This window comes from Oculina patagonica, chromosome 10 (assembly GCF_052425735.1).
Source record: "Oculina patagonica isolate OP01 chromosome 10, crgOcupat, whole genome shotgun sequence".
Lineage (NCBI taxonomy): Eukaryota > Metazoa > Cnidaria > Anthozoa > Scleractinia > Oculinidae > Oculina > Oculina patagonica.
Window position 1 is genome coordinate 1,811,045 of NC_135767.1, and position 12,223 is coordinate 1,823,267.

Consider the following 12,223-nt stretch of genomic DNA (forward strand, 5'->3'; position numbering starts at 1 on the left):
CGCAAGACGACAAACGCAAGCGCAGTGTAGTGCATTGCAAATACCTTCTGCCGCAATTTCACACAATTTTAACTGTTTTGATCTAATTTGAAAACTTAACGACTTTTTAAGTTCGAGTTAACAAGTAAATAGGCTAGCTACACCCTGACTGAAGAAAGAAAAATGTCCTATAAACCTTTTTTGTTCCTGAAAGTTATGATTGTCATACAATTCCTTGAATGCTAGTTCTCAGAATTTGGTGATCGATGTAATGAGTATACCCTACTTGATTATTTTGAGAAATTAGATTTTAAAGCAATAAAGATTTACATAAGTGAATACTGAACGATGAATTAAATAATTGAAGAGCTTCTTTTGTTTGAATACTGATGACCATGTTTTTTTAAGTCTGTTCTTTATGGATTCTACCCGGGATTCTATGACAAGACAGGGCTCATCCTCGGTGTAAAAACCTGTGAAAGTGACGAAACAAAGAACGACCAAGACGTCAAGATATTTAAGAGCAGGAAAACAATAACTCTAAAACAGAGGAAAAAATTCACACGCTTTTACACTGAGATAAACCCCAAGATTAGAGTTGGAACCAGAACAGCGGTTTTTGTTTGACTGTTGAACGTAGTACGCCATTTTTAAGTTGCATTTTGCCTCAGTTTCAAAATGAGGCCGGGTACAAAACTCTCGGCATGAAAACGAGTTTATTTCTCACAATCCATGTTTTCGTTTGCTTTTTGTAATCTCTCGTCTCAAACTTTCCCAAATCTTAACCATCCTTATTCCTTAAAGGCTATTACAAACTCTTAAGTGTTCCTTTAACTAAGCAAACTATTATTTTTAGGGATTCTTAGCTTTCAAGGTAATGTTATAGATCGCCAAAACACGACGTCATATATCTGGATTAATATTGTTGGTCTCCTTCAAAGTCTTTGTTAGCCTATTCCAAGTGTTTGGTTAGTTAGTTACTCGCGGTTCTTCCACAGGCAGACCTACCTATGTAACGTTCGGCCTTCATAGGCCAAAAACGCCTAATATGGCCCGGGAAAGGAAAAAAAAACACCACACACGAGTCGATTGACATTAAATTCGCCTTTATTGAAATATTTAGAACGAGATTTATTTAGAAATGCAATTTTCAGAGCTTTATTCGTAACCTTCATAGATTTCAACATATTTCTTTTGTTCGTCTTATATGAACAATTATTAACCACGAACACATAGGGTGGTCTGCCTGTGGTTCTGCGTGCTGCTCCCCAACTAACCGAACGCCCTGAACAGGCTTAGTATTTGAAACAGCTTTTAGTAAGTCTTATGTTATATTCTTCTTTTATACCCACTGAAGACCGTCCTAAGGGTTAAAAGGTTGCTCCATAGTCTTAATTTTCCAAAATTCATACGAAATTCGCCCTGATTGATTTACAACTTGTCCTCAAGGCTATCATCCATGTTTCTCATCTAATGAAGGTAGCTAGAGTCTCCAAACCAGCAAGTACCTCCTTGCCAACAGGTTCAATGAATGAAGGAGGAAGTACGAATCCATTTTCAGTGAAGATAGATGGCTGTAGTTCAACTCCGTAGGAATGCGTCACACCCAACACGCCGTAAACCCAGTCTGTTGCGTCTCCGGAAGTCTTATCTGTCAATCAAATTGGAGCTGTGTTACGTATGAAAGGCAGTTATAAACGTTGAGGCAGCTCGTCGTTTTGGCATTAAAAGGAAGAAATGGCCCGTGTTTGTACCACACACGATTGCGCGCTATGTTTTTTTTAATGCAACACACAAAAACGTACTTACACTACTGACAATACGTAGACTAATACTTACATTGCGCGTAATGTTGCAGATATAAATTGACACACAAATGTACCTCTGCAACATTGCCCGCAATGCTCTAGGCAAACATTTTAGCGTCGGGTATATGGCGAAGTGCTGCACCATGTGTCCGACAATCGATCAAATCGCGGAGCTTAAAGATTCGACCTTTGGACCATACTGAGTGAAAGACAAATCACTGAAGATGAAATACTTACAGATAGCAATAGCTGCAGGTCCATAACGAAATATCGTACCATTCGTGTAGTATATAGCTCGGACAATACGTGTCATTGCAGCCCACTGTGGAAAGAAGAAGAAAGCGTCTTTAATAAGTGAACGTTATTGAGCGGTAAGACCCCGACAAACATTGTTGTAGAAACATTCCTTCCATAAATGTTTCCCCGTTTGCGCGCACAACCCAATAGTTGTTGCATGTCTGTTTCTAAAACTCTGCTTCCTTAAGGAAACGATTAACCGTAAATATTCCCCTTTTGAGTGCCAAGGAAACGAAGAAAAATGTTGTTTTTACAGTAAACGGTCCACTTTTAATTTGCGTACCAAGGAAACGAACAAAAAATTTTCCTCTACGGTTAATGTCCCCCTTTTGCGCACCAAGGTGTTATAGGGAGTGTTCATTTTACACATTTCTCCTTTTCCTTACAGTAATGAAACAACTATGAATACTGATTTTCTTGTTCTCCTAAACATTACTACTACTACTACTACTACTACTACTAATAATAATAATAATAATAATAATAATAATAATAATAATAATAATAATAAACGAATATTTTTAACAGGATTACTATGTGTTACTAAAAGTCAATGAAAACACTGGACAGACAGAGAAACAGACCAACACAAATAGAACAACCAAACTTACATGCTTGGAGTATGTTGGTGGAAAATATCTGGTAAATCCCCATGGAGACATCCATAGCTGACCGTATGAGTGAAAGTCTACATAGCCCTTTATCCGTCGTCTTATGGAGTACATATACTTTGCCAAATGGAGGACTTCTGGCTCTGAAAAAGGCCTCTCTCCTGGATAAATGTCACTACATGGTTGACCATAGTGTGCTCCAACGGCTGGTGGTTAAAACACATCATTATCTAGCAGTTTTCTTTCTAAATGTCGTAAAACTTAACTTAACTTAACTCGGGCCAATGAAAATTTAAATAACGCAATGAGCCAATCAGAGCTCGAGGCAAAAAAAGGTCAAGCGGGAAATCGTGTAGTCGGTATCGAGCGCAGAAAGTCACGTAACCGGTGCGAAGCGCAGGAAAACATGTAACCGGTGCCAAGCGCGGGAAATCATGTAACTGGTTTCAAGCGCAGAAAAACATGTAACCGAAAAAAGCGCGGGAAATCGTGTAACCGGTGCCAAGCGCGGGAAATCATGTAACTGGTGTCAAGCGCGGGAAATCACGTAACCCGTGTAACGCGCGGGAAAAATGCAGCGCAGGAGGGCGCAGGTAAATGTGCGTAAGACGAGTTATAATATATGGATAAGTCATATTTATCTTTTCAGAGCAATAAACATTTCGTGCTTCAGCTGAAAGTCCCATCCATTTGAAGTTGCGAGTGTGGTGTTTATTGTGCGACAAGAACAGTGGCTAAGTATATATACTCTTAAAAAGAGTGCGTTTCCCGTCCATAGGACTGTAGTGTGCGAGGCAAACGATATTGCAAGTACTTACTTGCCCATCTGAAGTTGAAATTTCTATTTAGGTCCGTTCCAACACAACCGTCTGTTGAGTTTGAGTCAGGTCTTCTATTTTTTCTCCAAAGCCGATCCTGCAAAATACAAGGAACAACATGAAAATCAACAAATTTAGTCAAAGTACTGTACTGTCTTGAATTTCTAATTCGACCTAATACCGGAAATTTATAATGCCAGAGGACTACATCTTGTACTAGGGCGCGCGCTATCAGACTCGCGAGAAGGCTATTTTCAGGGGGGGAGGGTTGTCCTGGCCCTGCATTCCCGTTCCTTTTTCACGAGAATCCCGCATCTCGTTAAGATATTTCTCGTTTTCCTGAATCCCGCATCGTATTTCCGTCAAATCTCGCTTCGCGAAAATACCCTTCCAGACCCTGCTAGAGATGTAGTCTCTTGCATAGCAAACTTCTGCTAATACTTGATCAAGCTGACATGAACACACGAAGCCTTACCGTTGTATGAGTGTAGATATATCCATCGATATTCAAGACAGGAACTATAATCCATTCCAACTTGTCCACTAAGTGCTTCACAGTTGCGTCTGTTGGGTACTTCATCACAAGCTGGCAAAATAAAAACAGGTATATATTATCTCTGTTCAAAATATTGTGATGTGAAACTAAGGCGTTCAGTATCATAAGATGCTCTATTTTATCTCCAAAGTCACCATTTCTTGTAGTTTCCTTCGTAACAGTTATTGGGACGTTAAAAGGAGAAGCATTGTGTTGCGGGTTAAATAACGGTTGCGTAGAAGACTATTTTTGTATTGAAATAGATTTCACATCGTGTATCACCGATTTTAGCGTTTTGGAATGTGGGGGGATAAGACTGTCTCAAAAATATTCGGCAGGTTTTTTTATATTGGGAGCAACATTTTTCCGTTCTAGCAACTTTTTGTATATTGAGCAGTTTCTAGACCGAAGATTTCCGAAGAATCTTCAGTTGATGTTCGAAGGCCATACGAACGTTTCCGAACTTTTCCGAAGATAAACAAAGTTACCCGAAGACATCCAAGGAAGTTTCGAAGATGATTTAACTTTAATAATTTTTCTTGGGACTGTTCAGAGGATGCTACTACATGGTGCTTCTTGGGTAGCTCCTTCGTCGTCGGAGGGCATCATAGATGGCGTCAAAAACAATCTAAACAGTTTGTGGACCTCTGCTAGCCGCGTTCTGGGGAGAGAAGGTTTGTTGATAATCTTACACCATATGAATTCGCCAGAAAAGATCCTGTAAAAGATCACGGGACGGGATATCTTGACAAACCAATTTTACGCTGCGCTCGCGATATTCTCGGCACCAGAACGTGTGGGGCTAACCCTCCCCAAAAAACGTTTTAGAGCCACAGCCCCCCCTCCCCTCTCTACTCCGCCGCCTATAAGTATGAAGCTTTGATCTGATACAGAATGTGCCACTATGGTTAGCAAAACATGACCTGCTATAAAATAATTGACTTACCTCTCTAGCGACATATACACATGACGAGATTGAGATCCACTCCCTGGCATGTATACCACAGTTAATGAACATCACTGACTTCACTGAGGTTGAGATATTTGATGAGATCTACGAAAGAAATTATCACTGTTAACAAAAGGGGTTACTTCATGAAATTGTAGCTGATTCTGGCAAGCTGACTGGCGTTATTTTAGACAATTCTGACAAAACTTTACCTTAAGGTTGCACGACTAGAAAGAATATCTTAGAGGAACTGTATGTATAAACATTGTTTCTGCCGAATTCGCCCTTCATGTTCCCTGAGGGGGGTGAATAGGGGTACGCAAATCCGCCGATCCGTGCTATTTTTTGGCTAAATCCGTCAATCCGTCACTATTTTCGTTCAAATCCGAATCCACATTACTTGAAAACTTTGTGTGGTATGGTTTCACTCCAACGGACAGTAAATGTTGTTTTCATGCCATTTTTTCAAGAAGTTTCTTTTCATAGCGTGTTTTGGCGACAATTCCGCCAACATACCGACGAAGACCGACCAAAGTGATCCCGCGAAATCGTTTAGTATCCACGATCCGAACTTCCTGACATGAAGAGTCCGAAATCCGCTCCAAAATTCTCAGCTAATCCGCAATCCGCTGTATTTTCGAAATCCGCAAATCCGCTCAATATTTTGCATAAATCCACAATCCGTGCGCTCATTTAAGGCTAAATCTGTCGATCCGCGAACCTATTCATCCCCTCTTCCCTTTACTCTAATTATTCTCACAACTCCCTTTGTACCAGGTCCTCTCTAATTCCCATGTTCCTTTTACAGTACTTAAACTCCCATTGACTTCTACTACGCCCGCGACTTCCCCCATAAATTCCAAATCCCCCTCATTGTTATTTCCTTCTTTCTCTTCATCCGCTCTCCCCTAATTTCAACTCTTTTTCCCCCCTCTGCCCTCCTCGTTCCATAGTTCTTGCAGCAGTGAAACACATTTTACTTCCATGTACATGCAAGTTCGAATATGACAAAATAAGATTTTCTTTGTTTACAAGGATCTTGCTGTGCACTGTATAAACTTAGTTTGAAGTAAGCCAAGATATCCGTGGTTTTGTATTCTTCTATATTATTCGTGTATAACTTCATCAGCCAATATAAGGGCATGAAAAATAATAAGTAAACATTTCACTAAAAAACACTGTCAGTACTACATACCTTTATGGCGTACATTGTCCTATTCTCATATGTTTTTCCCAAGCTAAAGACCTTCGCTAGGCTTTCATTGAGACCTGCTAGTCGCTTCATTTCATGGACAATCTATGAATAGCGAGTTAAAAAACACAGACAACAAAAGTTTGTATGTCCATCCATACCTTGTATGGTAACGCGTCAAAGCGCGAGGGACAAAAAAGGAGGGCATAGGCCGCGATCGTAAGGTAAATGGGGAGGAAATTGAGTTAACCCAACCTTATCTTTTTTTTCGTTTTGCGGGCTCGTTTTTTCTCTCCTTGTACATGTCACGCAGACCAGTAAGTTAATAGTTCATCTCATTACAGTAACATTTTAAAACCATTTTCGTGTTGATGTACGTCTACCGATGGTTTATTCCAGTCTGTTGTTTATCGTTCATTCTAGCACATCTCTTGACTTGAAATGATGTCGGAAACGTCTTTCGGCGAAACCTGGCCCTGAGGCTCGTCACTCAATCGTCGGAGAGAAAAGATTGCGTGACGATGGTCGGCACAGTGGTCAAAGCCTTAACTTTCAGCACAGGTGTCTCTCGGCAATTCGTGTGTTTAGTTTGGTGGATGAACAAGGGAAGTGGGGAGAATGGGAAATTCTGCCATAGGACTAGAAACGAATCTAAAGATTTAATCAAAAGCAGTGATCGCACAACTAGAATCTTCCTAAGGGAAATGGTCAAAACTATTGTACTCAGACAGGACCCACCACTCTGCAAAAAGACGGGTAGTCTCTTCATGTACCCCCCCTTTCCCCACCTTAAAAGATGGTGTCTTGTTTGTATAACCCCCACTCTATCAGGAGTAGAAACTAAGAAAAAGATTCAAACCTCCTTGTGCCATTTCTCCAGCAGGGCAAGCTTCATGCACACCTAATATGAAAGTCTCAACTCAAATTTTAAGGCCAACAAATTTTGTCCATTTGGCTTACCAGACAGGTGGTATCTTGCATAGCCCCCCTACCCCTACACAAGGTGGGTCCTCGTCGAGTACACTTGTTATGACCATTTCCCTAATAATCCTATCTTCGTTGCTCGCTTATTTCGCGAGGGCTCCGCACAGTTTTGGAACAGAAATTCCGATTGACCGCAATCTTACAAAATGACACTGAGCGTTGATTTTTTACTAACATGGATGATTTTCATTATCTTTAGTTTAGCTTATAAACAAACCTGGGAATATAAATGATATTTTCCATTGAATGGAACCGAGCGAGGTCTCATTCCTTCCTTGTTGATAAGCCGTTGCAAGTTTCTAACCTTCACACGGAAAGAGATCGATTTTCTTTTTAAGGCATGCTTAAATTGCCGCATTGTGCTGTGAGATACATGAATGTCCACCGGCCTACCAGGCTGACTGGGGTACGTCCAAAAATCTAACTGAAAAATGGAAAACTTAGTTAGGAAATTCCAAAAGATCTTTTTCTAGATAAACAGAACATATAGGAAGGTAAGGTAAGGTCTCAGCGGGACAAGCCCATATGGGTCGCCGGAGCGCTTCCCGGTTTCATTAGCATGAAACGACTAGGAGTATTTCTACTCCCCCCTGGATCGGATGCTAGTCCATCACTGAGAAGTTCACCACCCATTTATACACCTGGATGAAAAGAGGAAATGAGAGTAAAGAACACAACACAATCACCCTGCCCAGGACTGGGACTGAGTCAAGCACGCTAACCACAGAATTACAGCAGAATAAATAGGGTCACTAGAAAGATAATTGGGAGTATTGGGGATGCACTGAGGCTCTGACTTTCCGTTCATAAGCCATTATTATGATAAAATAAATTTCATCCGTCGGGTAAAAGTTCCCCTCCCTCCTTTCTTTGTTCTACCTATTGCAAGCACTTAAAAGTATTACGTAAAAATATGTTTAAACCACCTCGAAGTTGTTTTTCTTTTGAAGCAAGTCGTCCAAAAATTTTACATCTTTTTCTGTTCTTGGAGTAACTTGTAAAACTTGATCTCTGAAAAGAAAATCAAAGAAAACCTTTTTAAAATAAATATCTGAAAGATTTTAAAGAATACGACAAAGATGGGATGGTTTTTATACGAACTAGTCCTCATTTCCTTCCCATTTATGTTCCCATCACGTAATCAGGAGTTCATTTTGTTTTTCTTACAAACTTGGATATCGGATGTCATCCTCGTTCCCAGGGTCTTCCTTCCCTTTGACCAGCGGTCAGGAAGCCTGCGCAGAGGGGACGAAGACTCGAGGTACGAGAATGAGCGGATGTAAGAAAGTACACGCAGGTGCGCAGGCGTACGAGAAACAATCCAACAAAAGAAGACTCCTAGAGATCAATAGCCTAAAACAAGTTATCAAAGCCGCTTCGGATTAAATAAAGTTATTCTTACTTTTTAAGCCGAGGCTTCAGCTGTTTTGACAGTAATTAATACCTACCCACACCAACCCCTATCCCCCTTGCATTGTTGTATAGCGCAATGCGCACGGACTCCTTCTGCAGTGCGTTTCAGTTTGTTAGGAAGAGTAGGCAGCAATCGGAGGCATTTATTATGTTTTGGATCCTACGCAACACTTTAAAGGGGGAGGGAAGAAATAACTAAATATATTCATGTTCAAGTGAGAAAAAACGGGTAGGTCGAACCAGGCAATTTTAAATCTAGTAGATTAACTCTAGATAAGCAGATTAAATCTATTTCCGTCCCCAACAGTAAAACGTTCCTAAATACGTGACGCAGTTAGAGTTTCAGGCATCGAACGCGCGAGAAAAAAAACAGTGCGGACAGTTTTCACGCGTTTCTTTTTTTTTCCTTTTAACGAGGGAGAATGTTTCGGACTGAAAAATTATCACACGCTTTTCCTACTTGGTAAACGATTAGAAGAGTAGAACGGGTTATATCGTCGACATGCTTTTCAAAATGTCACAACTATGATTGTTAAGTTGATGACAGATCCCTAAACATTCTTCTAAGAGTCCTCGATTTGAGAAATTGTTAATGAGGTGTAAAATTTGAACACCCCAATTTTGCCATCCAAACCGACTCACATCAGTGAATATCCACCAGATAAAGACCGCGGTTGAGTAAAATACCTATCGTATGACCTGATATAATCCGATGAAGGATAAAGATGTATTAAAACTATTACGTTCGAGCTGGGATACTATTGAATAACATGAAGACGTGATGGCAGTTTAAAATACTGTAACAACGATCTGTTTCAATCCATCCTGAATTCGGTAACCTTGGTTAAAGTATTTTTTAAGTTTCGCCTTAAGAATCAATCGGTATTTTCAGTTTTTAAGTACCGGAATGTTGAAATTGTCGAGAAAGGTCTAGAATTTATGATGACCGGAAAGGTAAAGGAAAGGTATTGGTGAAAATTTGTAATTGCTTCAGCGTGCATAAGAAGTTGTCTTTCTTACCCATTATATGTACGTCTCGTTCCCTGACTTGTCTGTACAGAATCCAAGAATTCCCAGAAGGCAACTAACACCAAGATTTGGCAGAAAGCTTTGAAATGTTTACACCGTAGCATCTTGAGTGAGTTGTGTTTTCTGACGTGGGTAATGAATTAGAAATGTCGTGCGGAGTGGTTAATAAGTCGAGTTAATACAATAGGTTATTGACTTGACATGTAACAGATATGTCTGCATGGTGTGTGATGATTATCAAACGGGAAAACCACGCGCGGCTCGAGTTATCTCGCGTGGTCGATCACGCGTTGCGTGACAACCTATATTAAAGGCGACTAAGGATTGAGTTAAGAGATGTCATACATGCTGCTATTCTTGCTGTAACATAGTAGAAATGTTTAGGCTGGTAGTGTTGTGAGCAGTTTGAATTGAAAAGATTACCAGCGTGTGGGCAGGACTTGGGTTTCTTGCTTGGAGTTGCGCAAGAAGTGAGGCCTTGTCAGGGGATTTAAGGACAAGGAATGAATGTTTAAATAATTATAGGGAGAAGAGACGGACCATTTTTTTGGAAGGGGAGGGGTGTGAAAATATTGCAAAAAATTGTTTGTAGGGCCTAGAAAGACAAAATAAATTGTTTGCAAACACGATGTGTATAACAAAACATAGCTTGCATTTCGAAAAAAAATTGTTTGCAAAGGTGCAGTGCATAAACTAAAAAAGGAAACTTTTTCAACCCCCCCCCCCCCGGCCCCCTCCAAAAAATGTCCCTCCCTAAGGTATAGCAACTTTAATTTTAGGATAATGAAAATCTAAATAATGGGGATAACTGCTTTGGTAATTTTAGGGATAAGGAAAAACTGTCCTCAAAACTATTGGGATATAGAATAAGGTAAACCCCCCTAACAGAGCCTCAGAAGAAGAGTCTACCATTGAGTAACAAATTTCCTGCGTTAGTCCACAAACGCAGCATTCTGATTGGTCTGAGATTTGGGGGCTTATTTTCGAGAGGGAAAGGGGGTTAAGGTAATTGCCGAGTACTGGGGCCAAAGTAGCCCATACCGCCGGAGCTATCCCGGTTTTCGTAGCATGAACTGACTAGGAATATTGCTACTCTTTACTCCCTTTTGCTAGGTTGCCCTTGTAGTTTGCCAGTACCCATTTGAAATGAAGTGCCTCGGCACAAGATGAGAACACAACACACTGACCCCAGCTACCACTTGCCCCAGACCTCGCAATCCCGGAGTCCAACGCAATGACCATTTGAGTCATTTGGTTCTCGGCCACCCATATTTTCGTGGAAGGAGGGGAGGGGGGTATGGTCGGGTAGCAGCATCAATGGCTCGCTACCATTCGAGAAAATAATAGAACAAACATCAGGAACAATGCCCCTAGCCCAAAAGAAAACGGTGGCAACTGCTACACTAGAGAACTAGTAGGATTACAAGAGGTTAGATCGAATTACGATTCGAATGAAGTTTGCCTTTCGTATAGAGCGACATTCGATTATTAAAGTGTCGTAAAACAAAAACCAAGGTAATCACTCTAGCCAATCACAAAGGACACAGATAATCCAGTGAACCAATCAAAATTCAAAGTAAATACATGTAGCTGGCACGAAGCGCGGGAAAACGAATGAGTGAGTCACGATTGGTTTTGGTTTTACTTCCAATTGGCTGAGAAAGTGGCGCGATTTTTTTTAAACCAATCACTAAGCGTAGCAATGCAAAACCAAAGCAAACGCCACTTACTTTTGACACTCTAGTGAAAATCGCTCTAAATGTTGTGGTTTAAATTTGCCAGTTGGGTTTGAAATTTTAGTATCAGTTTATTATTTTTTTGCTTTATTTTAACATTCATTTTCATAAAATAAAACTTAGAAATTAAACACAAACTGGTTTAAAAATTTGAATCAAAAACAAATTTAAACTACAGTATATATGTTGAACGTGTTTTTTGGCACGCTGGAATAATAGAACCACCTGATCAGTAACCATTACATAGTGGTTGTATTAAATTTTTAAACTGAGCATGATCTACATTCGATTAAGGAGTTTTCATTAGACGTGGTGTTTGGTGAAATATATTTGATCAAAAAACATACCTTATTGCTACTTAATTTCATGGGTACTTAATTTCGCGATTTTGGTGAGACAGTATTTCGCGGGGTTTTATTTTCGCAATTTAGTCAAAAAGTACGTTCAAAACATTAAAAATATGTCAAAAACGTTAGAAAAATACATTTCGCGGGTCTTAAATTTCGCGGTTTTTTTGAGAATCGCGAAATTAAAGACCCGCGAAGTTAAGTACCATAAGATACCAAATGCATTATATTAATTTACTAGTGAAATAGTTCATTTTCCTAGGGCAGGATAGATTCTAACAAAGAGAAGAATCATTAAAACATCTTAAAAAGGTGCAGGGTTGAACCTAGCAGCTACTTAAACAACAAGGAGTCGAGTTTATTGAACAACACCGGGATCGGCACCCACTGAACAAACATTTTTTGATTCTTGGGCATTCAACGAAAACGCTTTCTGTTGTTGCCTGGCAGATATGATGCGACATCAACTCCTGCAGTGCTAATGGAAACTTCTAAAAAACAAAAGAAATTAAAGAATGATTCTTT

The 12,223-nt window shown here is 40.0% G+C and overlaps 1 protein-coding gene across 1 annotated transcript; it reads right to left on the reverse strand.

Annotated features, from left to right (window-relative positions):
* Window positions 1–1,316: 1,316 nt before the first annotated feature.
* On the reverse strand, window positions 1,317–9,775 carry LOC144667499 (carboxypeptidase B-like). Its single transcript, XM_078528921.1, has 10 exons — window positions 9,607–9,775; window positions 8,100–8,184; window positions 7,391–7,597; window positions 6,193–6,294; window positions 4,995–5,102; window positions 3,989–4,099; window positions 3,514–3,610; window positions 2,696–2,901; window positions 2,025–2,109; window positions 1,317–1,630 (listed from the first exon to the last, which is right to left on the reverse strand). Exons 1-10 carry the CDS (start codon window positions 9,717–9,719, stop codon window positions 1,446–1,448), a joined length of 1,299 nt encoding a protein of 432 aa, XP_078385047.1. The 5' UTR covers window positions 9,720–9,775; the 3' UTR covers window positions 1,317–1,445.
* Window positions 9,776–12,223: the final 2,448 nt, after the last annotated feature.